This window comes from Podarcis filfolensis (genome assembly GCF_964270895.1).
Source record: "Podarcis filfolensis genome assembly, chromosome: 4".
NCBI lineage: Eukaryota > Metazoa > Chordata > Lepidosauria > Squamata > Lacertidae > Podarcis > Podarcis filfolensis.
In genome coordinates this window covers 33,231,462-33,255,471 of record NC_139607.1, presented here as the reverse complement: position 1 = coordinate 33,255,471, position 24,010 = coordinate 33,231,462, and the positions used below count along the sequence as shown (strand labels likewise).

Sequence of the window (24,010 nt, the reverse complement as noted above, 5' to 3'; positions counted from 1 at the left end):
CAAAGTAGTACCCTAATATTAGCCTATGGAAATCTAAGGAAATTTGCAGTGCTTTTATTTAAAAAAACCAATTTGGGTTAACTTTGTTTTAGGTTTTCAGCAGTTGTGTTCTTGCCAGTCACTGGCCTGTTCTTCAGAATCAAGGGCAGATGAGGATGGTAAACTCAGGCAAATGGGATGGTATGCAGTTCTCCTTGCCAGTTAACACTCTAGCATTGTAGCACTGCGAGGTAGCAAGTGTTTGGATGAATAATTCCATGCTGCTGCTTATTTTAGACCTGTAATTATAATTTCATAAGATGTCCCTCTGAACAACATCTAGGCCACTTAACGCTAGAAATCTTAACACAGTTCAGTGTTTTCAAAGTTCTGAGGTTCATTTTGACTTGTCCTGGCAAATCTAAAAATAACGCTTTCTACACATCTCATCTGTAGGCAGTGTTTCGGAGATGGGCTGCACTGGGCTGGCTGTATGATAATTGTGCTTTTGGGACAACAGCGTCGGTTTGACGTGCTGGATTTCTGCTACCACTTACTGAAAGTACAGAAACACGATGGCAAAGATGAGGTCATAAAGAACGTGGTAAGTTGACAGAAGCAGTCTCCGTTTCTCATTCTGCCTGTTTCTGCTTTTGACACCGTGGCAATATTTCTTTTTTTCCATTTGAATTTCCTGAGGCATAAGTGTAGCCTGGCAGCCTCCTTAACTGTTGCTGTTCTGGTTCTGCAGCCTTTGAAGAAAATGGTTGAGAGAATCCGCAAGTTCCAGATCCTGAACGATGAGATCATTACTATATTGGACAAGTATTTGAAATCTGGTGACGGAGAAGGCACCCCTGTGGAGCATGTCCGCTGCTTCCAGCCTCCCATTCATCAGTCGCTGGCCAGTAACTAGGAAAGATCCACTTTTCTCTTTTCCTTTGGAAAGTATACCTGCTGCACCACAATGCCAGACAAGATTTGATGGCTAAGGGGAGTATTATCTTGACCATCACTGTTTTCTAGTATTGCCTGAGCACCTTCTGTGAGGACCAGGTCTTTAGCTGTTTCCGAGCATAATAACTGTACACAGTTCTCAGTTTTTTAGACTATTTTTTATGTACTTTTGATAAAAGGCTTTCGACTGCAGCCTCTTTTTTAGCCTTAAAATCCTTTGCATTTCTCCAGCTGTTGTAATCATTCTAGAGAGGTTTATAGTGTATGGGGTCTTCTTCCATTTGTCCACTTACTAGCAAGAATGAAAAGTTGTCCTTTTCAGGGGTGTCTTTTTTTTGTAATTTTCATGTGTAACAGAAGCATTACCCTGCTTTGCTAGCCTTTACGGGAAACGCCCTATTTTGTAACTCCTCAAGTGTCTTTCATCACTGGAATGTTCTTTCTCGGAACATCTGTAGCCCCAATATCTTTGGAAATAAAGGTTTTAAAGGGGCCGTTTTTAAAGGATTATAAGATGGAAGCAATTAATGGTTTTAATATGTAGAGTGTCTGCCCGTGCAGACTTAATGGCTCCTGCTGCTGCTTTTTTAGCTTTTAAAATAAAATGGGGAGAGATCTGAATACCATTTTCCACATTGGACGCAAACAAAGCAGCTGTGTGAGTCACTCTACAACTATATATAGAGCATACTTTGGTTTGATAGAATTTAGAATTATACCCTTTTCAAGTTTTGTTTTGGTTTTTTTTTTGTTTTGGTTCATTCTTAAAAAAGGACTCTACCTTTCCTAACACTTAGCCTCTTTCCAATGCCAAGCTTGGTGAATATTTATAATTTTACTTTTGTGAATCATGGGTCAGTAGTTTAACTACTTCTGAAGCTAAATTCTGAATTAAAACATGTTAAAAGACAACTATGAATGTAAGAGTCACTCTTGTCAAGCTCCCATCTAGTGAGAGGAAGAGGTGTTTGCAAATTGCCCTTCTAGGGGCTGTCACTCACAGGCATCATTCTGACACCCAACATGCTGTGCAGTCATAGAATCATCCTTTTGTGTGGGTTCGTGTGGGTTGTAATCTTACACTCTCTTAACAATTCAGCCACATTGCAAGACCTGTTTAAGGTATAGGTTAAAAATAAAGCTGGCACTCACAGCAGTAGCTTTCCATTTTACAAGGGCAAATCAAATCCTCTACGGCTTCTTTCTTGGCCTCTTTGACTGGTGTGTGGGAAGGAGAGTTCATCGCTATAATTCAGACACTTAGTTCTGATAGCTTTCAGAATGAAGTTAAACAGCCCTAAGGCTTTTAGGTTGTGTCCCAAAACTATTAGAAATAAGTTGTCTCTCGCTTTTTTTTACGTGGTTTTAAAATGCTATTTGTCTTATAAGGAATAGCTGCTGTACATTTCACCACCATGCAAAAAAACCATCTCTTATTTAGAATTTACTTTCAGTGGAACAGGTAAGGAGGCTAAATTAATACAAACGTTTGCTGTCTATATACAAACCAATCTCTAAATTGAAAATAATATGTGGGTGGTAGAGTGTGGTGCAAACTGTTTTTGCTATCAATGGCTCCAGTTGCTGTCTCAAATACTACTAAATGTAATACATGCAGATGAGGGCTGAAGCGTAGCATTTACCTCTTCTAATTTGGAGCGTAATGCTTGGTTTTTCAGTTATGCTCCTTTTTCGTTTCTAACAGATATAATATATTGCTGTGACATTATGTACACAGGAACTATTTTAATTTTAGCAAAGCTCCGTGAAGTATTTTCAAACAGCCGTGAACATTGCAAAAAGGAAACAGATCCTCGCAAGTTGCAACCTGTGAAGCAACAGTTTGGGTTTCACAATGGACCATGCTTTATTGTGTCATGATTACGGCACATGTCCTCCTCTGCTGTGTTTTAAGAGCAGTTTAGATTAACCAGTTTAGTCTGCTGCCTGAACCCTACCTGGCCAGTGATTAATCAATCTCACCTATGGTTCATTTGAAACATGCCAGTTTCAAAATGCATGGTTTTAAGATTAGGCAGAACCAGACAATGAGAAGTTGCAAAAGCTTCTTGGTTCCCTCCTTGTGGTTCTACTGCAAGATGGAAAATGTGTATGTTTTAAAAGCACTACTAGTTTTAGTCCAGACAGAAGGAATGTGTTGTCTCCCCGTTTATCCTTCTCTAGTCAGCTGTATAAAAAGCTTCTAGGCATAAATGTATTCCCTTCACACACACACCCCATTTTGTTTAATATAGACTCCCTATCTGCATGTCAATAGTTTGTCTCTACCAATGACATATGCTTAAAACCTGTGCTGAACTTCATTTTTAGGTCAACAAGAAGTCTTGGTTCCCATGGAAAACAGGGCAGAGTTGCTCTAAATAGCACTAATTAGGAACTACATTGGTGAGAAAGAAGATAAAAGGCATCTCTCTACAATGTGGTTAATCAAAGCTGGCTTTGGTTTAAACTTACAGGGTGGCTATGATGGTTACAGCTAGCTAATGCAGGTGAACTGTTGTTTTTACTTGAAAAGCACTGTGGAAATGTTTAGCAAAAGCAGGTTTGTTTCTTCATAATACAGCGCAGAGCAAACAAGCCTCATGCTGAACCATATGTTATATCTAAACTGGGCCTATAATCTGTTAACACAAATGAGGGGGTGTAGATGGTATCTAATGCATCACATAAAAAGAACCTCTTTATAATAACAGCATTTTTCTGCTTTTAATCTGTGTAGATAGTACTCCGCTGCATTGCAGCTCAAGGTTTTTTCCAGCTGGGAGAAGGGAAACTTTACGCAAGGTTCAGTGGGTTTCACCTAATTCCATTCCCTCAAATGTATGAGTAAATTAACAGTTGTTCCGTACACTGAAACGCAAGGCTACCTAACTAATTTAGGAAAGCAGCAGAAAAAGATGGCCAGGTATGTGTCAATTCACCTCTCACTCATGCAGAAATAAAGCATTTTATTTGTTAAAATTGTCATTAGTGCAATAAGTCCTAAACAAAAAAATTAGTATTTTACATGTTCACAGGTAATTTAGCAAAACACGTTTTTGAAGTCCTTTAGTATTATTATTATTTTTTTAAATGAAAGGTAAGGCAAATAAAAATCCACCACTGTTCTTGGTCCAAGCTAGTCAAACCTAAAAACAAACGATTGTCTATACATACTGTTTAAATACATTTGTTTCTGACAAGCACTTAAAAATGACATTCCACAACAAAACACGGTTACAGAATTGCTCTCTTCTTAAGATGCTCCCAGGTTTCCGTTTCTCCTAGAGGCCATTCCCTCTGTGGACTGCAGATCACCTACACGGCTTCCACTTTCTTCGTCGTTAAAGCGTTCGTATGTGTTTGGCAAAGAGCCGTTTATTCCTCTGTCATCTTTACGTAAAGACACGGGCAAGTTTGCTAGGGTGAAGTTGACATCCTTAAAGGCATGCAATAGAAATATCCCCACTATTATAGTGAGAAAGCCGCTAAGAGTGCCAATAACGTCGTCAGCTGCCATGTGTTGCCACTCTTTGAAGAGGATAGCGGAGCAAGTTAAAACAGATGTTGTGAAGAATACATAATAGATTGGTGTCACGAGGGACGTGTTGAATATATCCAGGGCTCGATTTAAATAGTTGATCTGCGTGCTGACGCAGACAATAAGACTTAGCAGCAGAATCCAGGATAAAGGATGCGTCAGCACGGGCTTCCCAGCAAAAAGTTCCTTTATAGCGATGCCCAAGCCTTTTACACAGGAAACAGACAGAGCTCCAATGACTGAGCATATTGTTATGTACACAAGAATGTTGGTTTGTCCATGCCGTGGTCCCACCACAAAGATCATTATTAAGGACACAATGACAACAAATGTGGCAAAGACCACAAAACCTGCAACATAAAGAGAAATCACATCAGCCACAATTCGCGTTTTATTACTCTGTATGAGCTAAGGCTTTGGGGGGGGGGGAGTCTGATGCTCAGTATTAATGCCAGAGAATGAAATTTTAATGTGATTTTAGGAGGCAGAACTGTTTTTAATGTTAATTTCTCATTGGTATTTGATGAGTATTTTAGATTGCCTTTTGTAAACCAGTTAGGTCTTTAGTTCAAGCAAACAGTATTGAACTACTGTTAAAAACATTGCAGCTAGCTGTGGCAGGGGAAGCACAAAGCACATGGCTGTACTTTATATTGTAAAACTCAAACTTCTCTTAAAAGCTTCTATGGTTCTTTTGAACAGTTGGGGGTGCATACCTAAACCTAGTTTTCAGACACCTTGTTCAAAGTCATACAATACAGTCGTACCCTGGAACTCAGCCGTTTTGGCTCCCACAAATCGCAAACCCAGAAGTGATTGTTCCATTCTTTTGGAACCCGAACATCTGACAGGGCTTCCACAGCTTCTGATTGGCTGCAGGAGCTTCCTGTAGCCAATCAGAAGCCACAATTTGGTTTTCAAATGCTTTGGAAGTTGAATGGACTTCTGGAACGGATTGTGTTCGACTTCCAAGATAAGATTGTATTCCTATGAACTGTGCATTTCTCTACTGCTCCTTACTTTACCAAACAGAGTGCAGGGCTCTCTCACCTGGATCACCCAGCTTGTGGGATATTTCATTCAAAGTTTCCACTGCCTCTTCTTGGGGTGCGTGAATTACCATCACGGTTGTACCCAGTACACTTAACAAACACCCAACTTTTCCATGCAGATTGAGCTTTTCATTTAAAAAGTACGATGAGAGAATGGCACTGAAACATAAAAAATATAAATCCATGTTGTAAATTTGAATTGCTCCATTATTATTATTTTTAATACCAAAAACCGTCTTGGGGATTCTGACAAGGTTAAAGAGCAAGATACACACAAAGTCTTTGCAATCTGTTTTTCGACAGCTAATATGTTTGAATTTTTAATGTTTTAAAGCTACAATGATACAGTTTAGCTCCAAAATGAGAAACACAGCAACTGGTTACAATCAATACAAACTACCGAACAGTGTCTAACAGGACCTTGATTTAAGTTGATACGATTAATAAAACTCAAATCAATAAATTTCTATCCAAAAACCACCCATAAATTGTATACAATTTATTCATGGGGTGGCAGTGCGATGATTGCGGCTGCAAATGAGACCAAATAATTCAAAACAATGAAACACACCAAACTGATAAAATGGCAAATCTAATGTTAAATTGAAAGTATTGCACACTGGGCAAATAATCCTAACCATAGACATACAAATGGATTCTTTATTAGCTTCAATTACTCTGGGATGTGATCTTATTCAGAAAACAAGTAACTGATTTAGGCTGCAATCACATGCATGCTTACCTGGGTGTAGGCCTCATTGAATAAAGATGGGCTACTTTTTGAGTAAACATGCAAACAGATTTTGCTGCCTCCATTAATAAGGCATTAAATGCAAGTCAAGACTAAAGATAAAATAAAAACGCAGCATAAAAAATGGTAAAGGCTGGTGATAAATATATAAGTCAGCCTGTAAGGGTTTCAAACCAACGAATATGTTTAAAATAAAAAAATTCCATCCAGTAGCACCTTAGAGACCAACTAAGATTGGAAGAACTGAGCATGCAAATGAAAGCTCTTACCAACAACAAACTTAGTTGGTCTCTAAGGTGCTAATGGAAAGAATTTTTTTATTTTGTTTCGGCTACGGCAGACCAACACGGCTACCCACCTGTATCTAGGAGTATGTTTAAAGTCAGAGAAGTGGCAATCAAGAAGATAATGGAGATTTTAAAAAAATCTTAAGTATATAAAATTAAGGCAATTGGGGTGGGGGAGTTCAGGAGAAATTGGAATAAGAGGCTAACAGACTTCAACAAGTTTTTGTGCATACTCACACATAAGTATGGACTTACTAGCAAATGCAACCACACTGCCTCTGAAAATGCCATATTCCTTACCTTACAAGAACACTTAGGGCCCCTAAGGGAGTCACCAACGTAGCCGGTGCAAATGCATAGGCAGCAAAGTTCGCAACTTCGCCAGTTCCCACTACAAATTAAAATACAAAAGGGGACAAGTTTCAGATAAGCTTTCGAAAGCTCAGGCTGACCACCCACCCCTGCAGATGAAAACCAAAATGCATAAAAAGCAGCTTTTATCAACAAGGAAATCCCTAAACAGGAAAATTCAAAGCCAACTTCTTAGGAATTTTTAACACAAGAATGCCTTTCAGTTTGGGGTCACCTTTCCAGTTCTCATTACAACGCTCCACTACTTGAGGTAAAACAAATGAAGAAGAAGAAGAGTTTGGATTTGATATCCCGCCTTTCACTCCCCTTCAGGAGTCTCAAAGCGGCTAACATTCTCCTTTCCCTTCCTCCCCCACAACAAACACTCTGTGAGGTGAGTGGGGCTGAGAGACTTCAAAGAAGTGTGACTGGCCCAAGGTCACCCAGCAGCTGCATGTGGAGGAGCAGAGACGCAAACCCGGTTCCCCAGATTACATGACTACCGCTCTTAACCACTACACCACACTGGCTCTATGGTTTACAATACGAGGGGCATTTTCTCAATTCCCCCTTGTGGAGTCGGAAAGTGATCTGGATTATACTGAATTGGAAGCTAGCAGAAATTGGAACTGATCATTCTCCCCAATCGAAATGAAATCTAAACACTCAGCAGCACAAATGAATGGGCGTTTCTGTCACAACATACTGTTTCCTGCCTCCAAAGCCACGTCTTTCCATTTCCTCTCCAGAATTCAGCCCCATTCTGTCCTAGGGCCCTGCGTTACTTCCCCACCCAGTCTTCAAATTCTTTCACAATACCTGCACTACTTTTCTATGTTCCTTTACTGGCATTCCACTCTTAAGATCATTCTCTTCCTCCTTTTGGGGGTTCAGAGATATTGCCACATGCCACCATTGAGCCCTTGCCGGGTGTTGCTGACCTGTTCCTCACCTGGTGTGCTGCCAGAGCCCCCATGTAACACGACCGTTGGTTGCTGCCACCGCCGCCAATCACTCGCCTTACTCCCTCCTCCTCGCAGCCATGTTTTATCTGATGGCAGGGGATTATTATGGGAGCCCAGACAGCACTCAAAAGGCGTGCACTGCTAAGCATCAGACATTGTGTCTTGGGGGGGGGGGGGGAGATCTGCAGCTGCCTCCTGCGGAACTGCTGCAGATTGTCTGATCCCATAAGGAGAGACCTCTCTCCCAATGCCACCAGGTAAGCCACATCTACAGCAAAGAGGAAGTGAGATGAGTGACTGGCCCTGAAGTGCCAAGCTTCTCAAGGTCACACGAGGTCAGTGATGGACCTTTCTGAGCCCCCAGACGGTGCCAACTCTCAAAGCAGTCTTGACTGGATTCACAGATAACCAAAGAGGACTAAAAAAAAAAGTATGTTAGCTTAACTTACTTGACAAGAGTCCAGCCCACCATAGCCACTCCTTAAGGTATGCATGGCCACCTTGTCCTAATTTTTTTAAGAAAAGGGGGGGAAAGTTACTGTGATACACAATGCTACTATTATATTTTGTGTTTTTAAAGGTTCAGGTTTTTTTTTAAAAAATACAATACTAGTCAATAAAAGCTTTTTAATACGATGACTGAAATACTTTTAAAAAATAGTTCTGGAATAATGTTGCTTTGCCCAATCCAAGGTGCTGGAAAACTCTTGGGTCCAATATTTGGATATTACTATTGTTACCATCTTTTACTCGATTTACAAGGCAGTCCTCAGGATGCTAGAAAAAAGTTTTGCAATATTTCAGATTACATGCATGCACTGATGAAATGCAGCTCAAGAATGTCTGTCTTCCAAGCAGAACACTCCTACAGTGAAATGAAGGAGCTTCTGTGCAATAAACTCTTCTGTGAGTGAAAATACAATATCCAAAGTTAGGGTTACATGGCATAGTTTCAGATCAGATATATTTGCATTATGCATGGACAAATGTTGCCAGAATCATAGAATTGTAGAGTTGCAAGGGACCCTGAGGATCATCTAGCCCAACCCACTGCAACACAGGAAATTAATAAAATAGGGATAATTTCCTTAGCATTGGCTTTGTGTAACTTTATATTCCTTGCGTTTTGTTATATTCCAAAAGATTGTTTTTAAAATGCAAATCGGTGTATCGGCCCAGAGAAAAAAAGAGAGAACTGAATATACAAATTCATTACTATGCTTTAATTATATAAATATTTTCAAAGTTACTTCCCTAAAAAAAAGGGTGCCTCATTTCTACATTGCAATGCTGAAGTCTATCGTAAGCCCAAAGAATTTTTGGATGGGCAGAACTAGCTGCTTTGTCCTCTGGATAAAAGCCAGGTCTCTCCAAGGTCAGATAATAAAACCTTCCTTATCTACTCAGCAACATCGATTTCTACTTTTATTTTAATCCTATTTTTCAACTGGCGAAAGCAAAAAATATTCAGAAAACATTAGGTATGCAGTTTGCACAGAAGCCCCTTCTCATTTAATGAACTTTGGGCCACCATTTTCCTTGACCTGAAACCTCACAAACCATTGTTGCATCCCCACCTCTCAAGGAATTTAAGGAGCCATACGTTTTTAAAAGGTTTGTTACGTTTTGTTTGACAAAACAAAACTATAGAACTATAAAAATCCACAGAGATCTCAGAGCAGTACAAGTCTGTGTGTTTCACACAGCTTTTGCTGCCACGTAAGCAGAGTAGGTACCAATTTGCATCATGAAAAGCTCAACCATCCTGCCAAAATGTACACATGCTAGCATTGATAGCGTGCAAATTGTTTTAAATATGCATGTTTCAAAATAGTTAACGTCTTTAAAAACAGCTGAAGTTAACCCAATTTATTAACTCTGTAACGTGAAAATATAATGATTCAGCGTACTCGGGTAGGAAGACCGTTTAGTCGAAGGGATTACAGTGGTACCTCAGGTTACATACGCTGCAGGTTACAGACTCCGCTAACCCAGAAATAGTACCTCGGGTTAAGAACTTTGCTTCAGGATGAGAACAGAAATCATGTTCCGGCGGTGTGGCGGCAGCAGGAGGCCCCATTAGCTAAAGTGTTGCTTCAGGTTAAGAACAGTTTCAGGTTAAGAATGGACCTCCGGAATGAATTAAGTACTTAACCCGAGGTACCACTGTATCACACTACAAAATTCATGAGACACTTTTAAACTCCAAGCAGAAAAAGTTTTGCCTCAAGGAAGCCCCAAATCCATAAAATATTTGCATAAATAAGAGCAAAATACATGTGTGTTTTCAGACACCCTGAGTTTGAGGTATCCTTGTGAGGAGGGGGTTTCGGTTTTTAGAATTACGTCAAAATATAGGGGTTGGGCATAGACATGCTATGGTTAGTGAAACGCGACTGGAGAACCAAGGGGGTGGTGTTACTTCACTCCTTGAACACTGTAAACAGTGCAGAAGAGTTATATCCCAGCTTGTCTACCACATGCTTCCATTGTGAACACTATAAGGAGTAACATTTCAGTCCATATGTATGGTCTAGCTGAGATTCCTGCATTGCAGGGGGGTTGGACTAGATAACTCTTGGGGTCCCTTCCAACTCTGGAATTCTATGATTCGTACTGACCCAGTCACAGCTCTCGGATTTACACAACTGCCACACGGTTCTCAGCTGTGGAGAAACAGATCTCCTTTCCTGCATCATGTTAAGCTGCCCCCATCTTTCACTTTTTCAACTCTTAAAACCAAAAGGGCATAAACTGGCTCTTTTTAATTAAATAAAAAACGTAGTGGGGATTGTCAGAATTCTGTCCCATATGCTAAATTCTGCATACAATTGTAGAAAACGTCATATGAAAGATTTTGTATATGCTTCAAGTTACAGCCAAGATCTGGGCTCAAAGTTCCTGTTTTCCCTTAAACATTTTTCCCTAGTTCAAGCAAACTTTTACCTGCTCTCATGGAGCCCTTCCTAGCCAATCGAAGGAGACCTTTCTTCTTCAGGATGAAACTCCCACCAATGAAAAGGCTGGAGCTCATTGCCAATACCAGACCAATGTAAAAATCATATCTTCCGCTACCCTCAATCATTTCGTCAGTTGCTGAAGCATTCCAGACCGTCACATTGATCAAGGAGCACAGCTGTTGCTGGTACTGGAGGCAAGGCGATGCCAAATCAAAACCTAAAAATAAAACATAAATCATTACAATAAGGTTCAGCAAGAGAGACAATTCTTTTGTGCACATGATGCATGCCCCACCCGAAGTTTCTGGATTTGCTTCAATGGAAGAGGACAGCCATACACACATCCCTCTGGGAGCACCCAACTGTCCTCCAACTCTCCTGAGGGCAAACGGTCTTCATATGAACATGTGCTCTGAATAACTGCTGGGACTTCAATGCACCTGTCTATTTCATAAGAAAGAAAGAAAATGCAAGCCACCAGGAACTGGGGCAGCTCCACTTCTTTGAAAGTAAAATGCAGGTACAGGGTACACGGGATAAACTTAAAAGCATTACAAGGATAACATTAGTGAAAAAAGCAACAGATCTTAAGGAAAAAAAGCCATTAAACTAAGGAGCAATCATAGGCACATTTTCCCGTGAGTAGGTACCACTGAACACAGAAACTTGCTTCTTGTTAAACATGCATAGGATCACACTGCATATCTTGTTTTACAATGACATACATCGGCATATCCAAAATTAACCGTTCCGTATAAGAAAACAAAATCCTTGGGACAGTGCTTCTCCGAGATTTGGTGTTTAATACTAAGGACTATCAAAAAAACCGGCAGAGAGGAATTGAGAGAGAATTAAGAGCCTCGGACGTGAGGTCTCGAGGCTGATAGTAGATTAAGACTGATGGACATCTGTTGGGGATCGAAACCGGGAAAAGGGGTGGTGGGGTTTGGGAATCCAAAGGGTGTACAATTATAATCTGTTTTTTTATTTTGTTTTGTTATTAGTATGAAAATTGGGGAATTCGTGGAAGGGAATTTGGGTCGACTTTAGAAAAAGGTTTTAAGAATGAGCACTGATGTATAAATATTGATGTTTATAAGTTAAAATTGGTTTTTCTAAAATGAATTAAATATAAAAAGGTTAAAAATTGGGGATAAGAACTTGTTGAACTAACAATTTGAATTGGAATATAAGAAGGGGAGGTGTGGGGAAGTCAGGGAAATATGTTATTGAAAATACGGATTGTAAACTTTATGTGTTTTTAATTTTTTTTGTTTTTTCTTTTTTGATTTTTTTATTAAGGTGGAAAATTTTAATAAATATTTAATAATAATAATAATAAAAAGAAAACAAAAATCCTTAAATTGAATCTTATACTATACTTGCAGTATAGCAGGAATGGGGAACCTCTGACACACCACGGAGTCCCAGTTTGGCCCGTGAAGCCATTTCTCCCCAAACCATTCCCATCAGCTGATAATACTGGTGACTTCAGCTGACGGGCAGGTCAGGGTTTAATAATAAAAAATTGTGATTATAATCCTGCAATGGCTGTGTGCTGCTGGTGCATGGCAAGGGAAGAGGAAGCAAATCAGCCACCTTGTACACCTTAGATGTACAGGTACATATAGACTATGAAAATAAAGCTACAAAAAGGAAGTAGGCAGTAAAATGACAGTACATGCGGCAATAGGCCTAGCTCTATGTGAAAGTAAAGGAATCTTTTCCCCTTTTGATGTCCTTTGATACTGGACTCAGCCAAAAGGAAAACCTTTCTGTAACACAAATGATCAAACTCCTTGTCAGAAGCCACAATCCCACCTTGTTATGCAAAAGATGTAATGCACAATGTGAGATATGAAGAAACAGAAGTCAATTATTTCCAGCTTGGGGAAAAAATATATCAGACAAGTAGGTACATGAAACATGGAACAGGCAGCTGCTGCCTTTTTTCCAGGAGCAGATCAAATTAGTAGAGAAAATAACTTGTTTGGGGAACACCTTCACTGTAAGAATAGAGGTGGAAAATTGAAAGAACCTTACAAGAGACAGTCTCTTGCCTGACAAACACATTTGGTTGTTACAAGACAGTCTGATTTCCAGCAAGAGAAGTCAACTGGTTAAGTCTCTGAAATTCACAGTGTCACTGATAGAGCTATCTGAAGCTGAACCTCAGTATGCAACAGCTTTTCTGTTGGCTATGGCACAGAGAGAGTGCGCTAATAGCACTGAGTTAAACTATGCAATACCTTATACACCTCATTAGCAACTCCACATCACAGATTCCTAGTTTAGGGTCATTAACTTACTTATCTGGTCAAATATTTGGGGCATATGTTTACCAGATTCAAGGTTCCATTTCTGCTCAATGATCTTACTATATTCTCCTGGAGACAGGGTATATTAGGTACCTCCCATCTTCATTTTATCACAAAAATATTATGTTCAGTGCCCTAACATAGTACGATGCACACAGTTCAGGTTGGTGAGCTTGAACGACAACACTTTCCAAACATGGGTTTGCGGGCCTGTGTTCTCAAGGTGTCACACCCCATGAATGTCTTGTGCAGAACCCCAGCCATGCAACTTACAGCATTTATTTATTTATTTAGTAAAATTTAAACACTGCATGATTGCAAAAACAAACAAACCTCAGAGGTTAATGAAAAATAAATGAAGAAAAATTCACAGCCATACTTTAAAATACACAAAATGTCAAGCATATAATGTTACAGTGACTGTAACATCATTTTAATGCGATGTGAAAGCTATAATAGTAGATTTACTGCTTTTTTATTTCAGGTTCCCTTCTGGGTTTTGTATTAAATATGTACAATCGCTTTCTCTACAACATATGCAACTTATACATAATAATACACTCTTTATTCAATTATGACATTTCCCGATGTACAACTTCTAAATTGGCAGTGACTCCATAACTACAAATCCTGTCTAGGCAATCCTGAGGATTAAATTTTGCAACACCCTGGAAGGTTTACACTTAGAATTATTTGTATGCTGTGAATAATTGCACTAATACACTGGTAAGCTTTCCTTCAAAGTACAAGATTAAAGAATCTTGCAGCTTCAAACAAATTCATTCTGGAACCTCATTTACAAATGCCAGGCGTGGCAAGAATCAACTCCAAAGAGTAGGAGAGGTATAGTTCCCAGGCAATACTTCAGCCCAAGCACCCCCAAACTCGGCCCTCCAGGTGTTTGGGGACTACAATTCCCACCGTCCCTGACCACTCACAGCTAGAGATGATGGGAGTTGTAGTCCCAAAACACCTGGAGGGCCGAGTTTGGGGGTGCCTGCTTCAGCCACATGACTTAAAGATAAATAATAATGAAGGTGAACAAGATTTCTGAAGCCGCTCCACATCTGACACAGGAAGAAATCTCTGACTGAAAGAAACATGCACTGTGTTGTATTAATCAGCTGTACTGTTTATCTTCTTATTATAACTACCTTCCTTTTAAACTTTAGTGGATAACCTCTTTGAAGAAAACAACTTGCCTTTTTGAGTTTGTTTTAAGACACCAGGGCTTTTTTTCGCCTATACTTGCATAACTCCTAGTTCTGTAAGAAGTGCACTTATTCCATATACCGAGATTAAACCGTTGTTACAAATGGCCCCAAATGCCAGTATTTCATAGAATCATAGAGTTGGAAGAGACCACAAGGGCCATCGAATCCAACCCCCTGCCAAGCAGGAAACACCATCAGAGCACTCCTGACATATTTATATTTATTATTATATTTATATTTATTCTTTAGCTAAATACAGACGTCTCAAAACAACTGTGTTACTTTTGTATTGAAAAGAATTCGCTCCCCGAGCCCTGCAATTCTACACCTAATCATGTCTACAGAAGTCCAACTGAATTTAATGGGGTTTATTCCCAGGGAAGTAGGGTTAGGATTTCAACCTATGTATTCCAAAATAAAAAGAAAACTTGTGACTTCTTTCCTCATTTTCTGTCACATGAAGGACAAGGTTTTGTTCAGGCTAGCAACTGTGCCTTATTCTTTCAAAAGAAAGTAAAATTCACTTCCTAAAGATAGAACAACCATTACTTATTTTGAAATGCCATTGTTCAAGTCTTCCCACATCATTTTTAAAACACACCCAAGCTTTCAGGTTCAGTCTTGCACATATAGATCCCTCCAAAAACAGGTTGCAGTTCTACATTACACAAATGTTATCTTAACTGCAAGAGATACATTTTGTGCTTCTACCTATCCAGTTTTCTGTGCGATCTTTACACCCTTACCTTTGTGACATTTTACAGACATTTCTTTAAGCCATTTGTCTTCCATTTCACTAAGCAAACAGGCTACACTGAAAAAGAAAGAATGTCAATCTGTGCCAGACAGTAACTTTGTATTGCGCTCCCCTAATTTGTTTACAGATTGTGGGGATCTGTGCTGGGGTTTGTTTTTCTTTTAAAGCTCTTTACAGAAAGTGTGTTTCCCTCCTCTACAGTGGGGTTCAAAGACTAATAGGTATTAGTATTTTCCTACAGTCAAATATCCTGAACTATGTTTGCTGTTTAATTTCAGCACAAAAAGGCCAGTTCAGCCCTGTGACATCAAACCAAAGTTTAAAATTACCTGCAGTAGCCACAGCAAGCCTTAACCAACCCACTGCACTTTCACATACAAGAGGAGATTGAAAAAAATCTAGTTACAGTGGTACCTCGGGTTAAGAACTTTACCTCAGGATGAGAAGAGCGGCCCCACTAGCTAAAGTGATACCTCAGGTTAAGAATGGACCTCCGGAACGAATTAAGTTCGTAACCAGAGGTACCACTGTATTGAGCAAACTAGGATCATAAAACCGTGGTTTGATACTCTTCTGATGTAACTAGAATCTGAGCTAACCAGAGACCCCCAAGTTCAGAAGCACTATTAAATGAGACTTTTGTTGAGGTATTACAATTTATATTTGTAAGAAGTTTCAAGAGAGATATCTAGGAATAACTGAATTCAGCAAGCAATAACACTAACCATACATTTCTAGCCCAAATCAGTATTGTTTTGTGTTAAACACCTGCATTCTGGCAGACCACATAAACAGATTTTTAAAACAGCCTGTTTTTTTACCATAAAATCTCTAAATATCACAGCTTTCAAGCAAAAACTAGAAAAGTATCCCCCCCCCCCAACCAGGCTTCCAAAATGATCTTTGCCTGTTGAATTTATATCCTTATCCGCCGCAGCATTCACTGTGAATTCCTACATTATTCATGCTGATCTGAATTTGTAAATGTTCCCAAGACAAAAACAAGTAACCAACTTTACTGCGAAAAATTCCTATGAAGGTAATGTTAAGAATTCTGGACCTCTAAATGTTCTCACTGAGCATGCATCATAAAAGGGAGAATGTTAGCATGCTAACAGTAATCTAGTGTACTTTGCATGCCTGGTTCATCTCACTTCTCCTAAAGATGCCTCCATTATTCTGGAGAAGCACAAAGCGTTACACAGACAGTCACCTGGGGGTAGGGATTTGAGGAATCCTCCTCATTAACGCTTACGTGTCCCAGGAACACCAGGATTATCTATTCTGTATCACAAGATAGCAGCTCCCCAATTCTGCTGTTGCCTCTGGCCACACTTAAGTTTCTGCCTTCCAAACTGTCCCCTTTCCTTTGCTTAACCTGTAGGGAGACAGTGAGGCTGCAACAAAATATATCCTGTTGAAAGCTGGGGCTGCTTCATGATAGGAAAGGACATTTTCAGTCACTATGAAGTACAACAGGGTGAGGAGCTGGATCTGTTTGGCAGGCCCAGGTCCTTATCTCCCTATGCCCTGCAAGTCAAGTTTGATATGTGGGCTGTTACCCACCTGTCATTCACTTGACATCACGGTGACATCAGGTGACTCATTTCTGCCTGTGCAGTTTGAAATCAAACCATGTGAGCACAGGCACAGCGCCTATGCTAATGCCACTTTTACCTGCCACACACCTGACATTATATAAAATATCAGACATAGGGCAATGAGTGGTGTTTGGCCAAAATGGCCTGGCAGGCCTAATCGGGGCCATGGGCAAAGGTTCCCCCGCCTTGGAAGTAGAATGTTATATACCATGTTTCTCATTTTTGATTCTCCTAAACCACAGGTGAGAAGGCAATGCTTCTCTTGATGTCGCTGGACTACAACTGCAAATCATCACTGACTATTGGCCATTCTTGGCTTGAGCTGATGGCAGTTGGTGTCTGGCAGCATCTGAAGGGTTAATAATAATAATAATAATAATAATAATAATAATAATTTAGTATTTATATCCCACTCATCTGGTTGGGTTTCCCCAGCGACACTGGGCGGCTCCCAACAGAATTAATGATAATAAAAAAGTGATAACACAACAGACATTAAAAACTTCCCTAAAGAGGGCTGCCTTCAGGTGTCTTCTAAAAGTCAGATAGTTGTTTATTTCCTTGACATCTGATGGGAGGGCATTCCACAGGGCAGGCGCCACTACCAAGAAGGCCCTCTGCTTGGTTCCCTCCAACCTCACTTCTCGCACTGAGGGAACCACCAGAAGGCCCTCGGAGCTGGACCTCAGTGTCTGGGCTGAACGATGGGGGTGGAGACACCCCTTCAGGTATACTGGGCCGAGGCTGTTTAGGGGTTATCCTTGCTTTAAGCAAATACTGGTCCTTCCAATTCTACAAGTGATTCTAAGCTATCAAACAATCGCCTACTGAAGAAAAATACAATGCATTTGTTTTCTAGAGTACCTAACTAGACTTAAGGAATTATTTACAACCTGTAAAACTCAGAAGTTCCTATGATGCTAGCCTACCTACTCTAAAATAGCAAAGAAAAACTGAATCATACAACTGAATCATACAAATCACGTGGCAAATATATCCTTAACTCTGCTACTTTGAACTCCCTTATCAGTAGCACTTCCCTTGAAAGTTTTTCACTGCTCTATAATAAATCACTCTGCTCCGTTTTCAACGAATTATGGAAGAAATAATTCTGAAAGCTAAGGAAACAAAGGTGATCCACATGTATATGGTTGAGCACAAACTTTTAATTGGGACCAACCAAAATATCACAATATAGTGGCAATACAGTGGTACCTCAGGTTACATACGCTTCAGGTTACAGACTCTGCTAACCCAGAATTACCTCGGGTTAAGAACTTTGCTTCAGGATGAGAACAGAAATTGTGCTCCAGCGGCGCAGCAGCAGGAGGAGGCCCCATTAGCTAAAGTGGTGCTTCAGGTTAAGAACAGTTTCAGGTTAAGTACAGACCTCCAGAATGAATTAAGTACTTAACCCGAGGTACCACTGTATTTTGAGTTCTCTAGAAGTCTTCCAACAAACAATATATTACACAAAGAATGGGGGCTGGAGAAGAAATAACAAAAACAAATTACGAGTAGATATTGTAGGCTCAGTTCCAAGATGGGGACTACAGACTGAGCACCACCCCTCTCAGGTGCTGATGCTAACAGATGACAGGTTTAAGATTCTGGCTGTTGCAGTTGCTGAGAAATTAAAAGTTATGCTTCCTGCTTGCTAAGTAGTTTTACAACAACAAACATAAAAGTAATAATGTTAATTATAGTTTAAATGCTTTCAATCCTACATACTCAGATGCAGCCACAAACTTTCAGGTGCTGGGCAAAATTAAAACTCATTGGAAGTGTCAGCAATCCAAGCCCCAACACTAGACCAATTTTCACTACTTCTACAAATAGTGCTAGCTTAGCGTATTTATAAAGCCACTGTACTTCAGCTGCATACATTTTTACTGTATCTTAACAAAGCAACTTCTGTCTGGACATGTTACAAGATTATAGAAAGCCCTTCATGACTATGTCACATGACACTCTTGTACAAGGCGTATCACAAAGGGAACCTAGGACCATTACAACTTTGAGAATCTGCACAATAAAGTGCTACTAGCCTCTAGTATCTCATACCCCATACCCCATGAGGGAATAATATTGCTTTAGGTACAAAGTGTTTAACGTGCTGAGGTAGCAGGACTGATCAGTAATTTACATACAGAGGACAATCTCTAATACCGTATTTTTCGCCCCATAGGGCGCACCGGCCCATAGGGCGCACCTAGTTTGGAGGGAGGGAATAAAGGAAAAAAAAATTATTTCCCCGAGCTTCCCCCGACCCCAGCCCCCAGAACAGGCTGCTATCCACAAGCCTAGGGAGCCCGGCAGGAAGTCGCGCCGGGCTCCCACGACTTGCGGAGAGCTGCCCAAAGCCCGGAGTGCACTTCTCAGTGCGCCCCGGGCTTCGGGATGCACGCAGCTCTCCGCAAGCCTTGGGAGACCGGCGGGAACTCCCGCAGGCTCCCAAGGCTTGCGGATAGCTTCCTGAAGCCTGGAGAGCGAGAGGGGTCAGTGCGCACTGACCCCTCTCCCTCTCCAGGCTTCAGCGAAAGCCTGCATTCGCCCCATAGGACGCACACACATTTCCCCTTCATTTTTGGAGGGGAAAAAGTGTGTCCTATAGGGCGAAAAATACAGTATATGTTTTTTCTCTAGGTGGTGGGGCCTTTGAAAGCACCTTGGGCCTGGAAGATCTCAGGCAGCCAGCATAATTGCCACAAAACAGACTGCACATTATTCTCACTTCCTCACATCCATGCTGCAGCTCACTTTTTTATGTCAATTGGAGCTTTCTTCAATGTCAGCCTCATTCAGTATTCTATAGTAGTCCACCCTTAAGGTTGCAAAACTATTAATATGTACGATCACTTTGCTTGGACAAAACTGATGTTTTAAATTACGTTTTTGTGGATCTTGACCTGATTTTATCCTTATATGCTACACTCTGCCTTCCGTTTTAAAAAATGAAAATCCAGATTAAATATGTGCAAATAATTAAAATTATTATTAGTTAAAGTACTTTATGCTGCTTTTCTGGGCAAATGCCATCCAAAACATCTTACAAGCAAAATAAATATCAAAGTAGTATGAAATTTTAAAAAGCCACAAGTCAACACTCAATAATAATAATAATATTCTTTCTGGTTCTGTTATATTATTATGGAGTCAGACCATCATGAGATCAAGCATTAAGCGGTGGAACCTCTACATGTGTAACATATAAAAGATACTTGCTATATTCTGTTCTAGGAGCAAAGATGAGACCAAGAAACTCCACAGAACCCTGTACAGTGCCTGGAGATTGAATACCAATCCCCCAAAACAGGATTATCCACCAGACTTGCTTTACCTCATCCACTTGGCAAAAACTTCAGTACTAGAACAACCATACCTAGGTATTTAATCTCAGAAATGCAAACTAGGTGTCTTGAGCTGATTGGTAATACCCAAACTCCAGATCTTTTCCAGCAAGTGCTTTGTAGCAACAGCAGAAACCCCACAAATCAATTCCTGTGGTTCTCAACTCGCCTCCCAATTACCACATTCTGGACAGGGTCTGACAGAACCAATTCAAACCAGGTATAAGCAGACTTCTACTTTGTTTGGGGTTTTTGTTTTTTACTAAGTCCCCGAAATCTACCAATTCAACCCAGCAGCAAAACACAGACTCTACAAGTTAAAGAGTCCAGGGTTAAGCATGCAATCAACAAAACATAAAGCAGCCAGGAAATACCTTGTGCCTTTTCACTGAAAGACAGAGTAGAACTATAACAAATAATGGCAACTGTAAAAGCAGCAGCACAACTACTAGCAATAAGCAACACACAAGGCAGAAAAATAATAATAAAAGTTCTCTAATGGCCAGTGAAGGCTTACCGAAATAGCAAAGTCTTCACCAGCTAGCAGAAGGAGATAGCTAGGCAGACTTCAGAGGGCAATGAATTCACCCCTATGGGCAACGCAGTGGAGAAGACCCCACAACTCACTCTTGGATTTTGCTTTGGCAAAGGATGGCGTATCACCTTGACTTCTTGAGCAGTGTAAGGTAAGGCACTGATCTTCAACTGGTGGTCCTGGACCCACTACTGAGACACCGTACACCCAAAAGCAGGTTACAATGCCGCCACCACATTGGGAAAAATAAATAGAGGCAAGTCTCCAAGTCTGTTTGAGCTAAAGGTGGGTCTTAGGGCTAAAAAGGCTGAAGACAAATGCCCTAAAAGGATATTAGACCCACAATATCGACATACAATCACTCAAACTATGAGAAGAAATCCATCCCATGGCTCACTCCTTAAGCACCACAACTTACTAGAACAGCAGACCAGGAAGCAACCTAGAAATTAACCAACATGCCTTTAATGATCGTAATGAAATGAGGTAAGAGAGATATGAAGCCACAGGCTTCCAAGAAAGGATGGCTATAGTTCCTGGAGCTCCTTTGCCCACGCCATCCTGCCTCAGCCGTGCTCTTAAAAATAAATAAATCAGATTGCTAAATCTCCAAATCACAACCGCCTCAGCCTGCTCTCGCGAAATGCGTATTTAAGTGGAAGTCGCTCCCCTGGGTGACGCGCCACTCACTTTTATTTTTACTCAAGAGTAAACCCGTTGACATGAGTGGCCATGCCTAACCCGCCTCCATTCATTCCAGCAGGCCTGCTCTCTGCGTAAAAGTTAAGTTGACATCACATCCCACCGAAGCGCAACAACCCCCGGGGAAGTGCGCACCATGCAACGGTCGCAACAATATTGTGGCAAGGAGAGAGAGAGTGTGTGAGTGTCGTGCAATCGCCGGCTCCGTGCAAGCGCCACACAAATCTTCTTGCAACGACCATCCCCTCCGCTTTGCACGCTCCGCGCGACGCCGGGCAACTAAAGCAAAGCGCCGCTTGGCGAGGGGCAGGAGGCCGGCCGGAGTCGCGCGGGGTTCGGCTCCGCTTCTCTGCGGGAGACGGAAAGAAGCCGGAGGCCCAAGCCCGGTTACCTGCAACGGCGGCGCCTCTTTCTTCCTCATATCCCGCCCGCCCAGAGAGGGGCCGCGGCCGGCGCAGCGGCGTCGGAGAGGAGGAGAAGCGGCAGCGGCAGCGGAGGAGGAAGAGGCGTCGGAGGAGGAGGCCGAGGGGAAGCCAAGCGCCCTTGCCAAGCGCGCGCCGTCGCCATGGGGAAAGCCCCGCTCAGGTGCTGGGCTGCTCCGCGCCGTCGCCCGCCCTCCGCGCAAACCCACGCGAGAAACTCCGCCGGCGCCCTCGCTCCCCTCCCTTGGCACGCCAGGCGGAAAGGGAGGAGCGACGAGCCGGGCGGAAGCTGCCTCACCGAGGGGATATGTTTTTGGGGTGGGGAGGGATGTCACGTGAGAGTTTCCCCATTCCTCCTTGCGGGGAGGAGTGTGTGGGAAATGGGGTAAGGGAGACACCCAAGCTTGCAGTGCAAATCTGCTGAGGAGTCGTGCCAAGTGCGCGCGAATTTTGGAGCAGGGGCCTTGTTTGTTTATTACATTTCTGTTGCATTTGTTTATATTGCATTATTTAGCTTTAAGGTGGCGTGCACAGTTTCGCCCGGCCCACTCCTCCCGTATTATCCTCACAGCAACTCTGTGAGGCAGGCTGAGCAGCAGTGACTGGCCCAAGGTCAAACCCAGGTGTTCTTCTTGGTGGGAGTGGGGATTAGAACCCTGATCTCCCAGTCTGACCACTTACACGCTACTGGCTGTACTTGATATAGGGTACCCGGCTGCCGCTCTCGACTGAGTGCGTAACGGCACGTGTAGCAAATGGGCGGCTTTGCAGTCGCTTTGTCCTTGATTTCATGTACAGGTGTGCCCTTGGCCGCTAGGTAAAGGTAAAGGGACCCCTGACCATTAGGTCCAGTCGTGGCCAACTCTGGGGTTGTGGCGCTCATTTCGCTTTATTGGCCGAGGGAGCAGGCATACAGCTTCCGGGTCATGTGGCCAGCATGACTAAGCCGCTTCTGGCGAACCAGAGCAGCACACGGAAACGCCGTTTACCTTCCCGCCAGAGCGGTACCTATTTATCTACTTGCACTTTGATGTGCTTTCGAACTGCTTGGTTGGCAGGAGCAGGGACCAAGCAATGGGAGCTCACCCTGTCGCAGGGATTCGAACCACCTACCTTCCGATTGGCAAGCCCTAGGCTCTGTGGTTTAACCCACAGCGCCACCCGCTAAATACCTGATGGCTCATGTGTGCGTGTTTCCAGTGGAATTCCCATCTACAGAAAACATACCGAAACGGGTTGGACTAGATGACCCTGGAGTCTCCTTCCAACCCTATAATTCTATGATTATCATGGACCCATAAAACAGGGAAGAGCTACACTTGCTATTTGCCCTTCTCACTGTGAGTTGTTTATTCTGTCTCCTGGGGCTACTGCTTTTTGTCTGGCCAGCATCTAATTGCTTAAGGGCAGAGTTCATTTGAGAAATATGAGCCAGCAGTTTAAGCACCTGATACAACTGTAAGATAGTGGAAAAAGTTGCCCTGGAGGGTTTCAGACCTCATTAAAGAGGTTTAGTCAGTGGATGTAAACTGTAGATCCTATCTTGGGTGAAAAGGAAAACTAGGAGAAGAGAACAACATGGGCACGCGTATGTAAGCCCGGTTGCCCCTCAACAATTGCTTGTGGGAAGACCTGTGGGGCCTAAGGGTTCAAAACTATAGTAGGATGCCAGGGCACCAAAATGGCACATGGGGAGAAATGAGACAAACTTAATAAAATTGGGCCCAACTTTATATAGGAGAGTAAGCAAGAGATTCAATTGAATATACAATTTTAAAAACATTGAAATAGGAGGGGAGTCCCAATGATTTAGCTATAGGTGAGCAATTAGTCTGGCTACTTCTAGGCTGCAATGCAACAGTAGACCCTCAACCTCTGTCCTTCCCTGGCTAGGAGCTGCTGCTGAACCAGATGTTTGCTTTAAAAAGCAAAATAATAGGGGCAGCATCGAGAGAAAAATGCAGATTTAAGAATGCAACATATGCTATGGAATTTGGTCTCACTAGACGCAGTGATGGCCACCATCTCGTATAGCTTTAAAAAAAGGAGACGGCCAATACATGTACAACAAAGCTTTCAGTGACCATTAGCCCTAATGGCTACAGACCCTCCAAGTGTACCAATTTTCCAGAGATGTCCCTGATTTAGAAAAGCCATCCCGGTTTCTGATTTGATCCTGGAATGTCCCACTTTTCCTTAAGTTGTCCTTATTTTCATTGGAGAAATGTTGGAGGGTATTGAGTTATTCAACTCCCAAGCCATCTGATG

The 24,010-nt window shown here is 41.8% G+C and overlaps 2 protein-coding genes across 6 annotated transcripts in view; one reads left to right on the top strand and one right to left on the bottom strand.

Moving 5' to 3' along the window:
* CYFIP1 (cytoplasmic FMR1 interacting protein 1) overlaps positions 1–1,848 on the top strand; it is a 56,862-nt gene extending 55,014 nt beyond the window's left edge. The window contains 2 exon segments of the mRNA XM_083610421.1: positions 436–583; positions 731–1,848. Coding sequence (XP_083466547.1) covers positions 436–583; positions 731–895 — 313 coding nt within the window. The 3' untranslated portion in view covers positions 896–1,848.
* Positions 1,849–3,885: 2,037 nt separating this feature from the next.
* NIPA2 (NIPA magnesium transporter 2) lies at positions 3,886–21,998 on the bottom strand. 5 transcript variants are annotated; one of them, XM_083610842.1, is made up of 7 exons: positions 16,090–16,162; positions 15,122–15,189; positions 10,830–11,060; positions 8,333–8,389; positions 6,868–6,958; positions 5,528–5,688; positions 3,886–4,827 (listed from the first exon to the last, which is right to left on the bottom strand). In XM_083610842.1, the coding sequence occupies exons 2-7, from the start codon at positions 15,165–15,167 to the stop codon at positions 4,193–4,195; spliced, it is 1,221 nt and encodes a 406-aa protein (XP_083466968.1). In that variant the 5' UTR covers positions 15,168–15,189; positions 16,090–16,162; the 3' UTR covers positions 3,886–4,192. The 5 variants fall into 5 exon arrangements, with proteins under 5 accessions (XP_083466968.1, XP_083466967.1, XP_083466966.1 ...); XM_083610841.1 differs by having other exon boundaries at positions 15,858–16,148; XM_083610840.1 differs by lacking the exon at positions 16,090–16,162 and adding an exon at positions 15,901–15,971.
* Between the last annotated feature and the right edge of the window lie 2,012 nt (positions 21,999–24,010).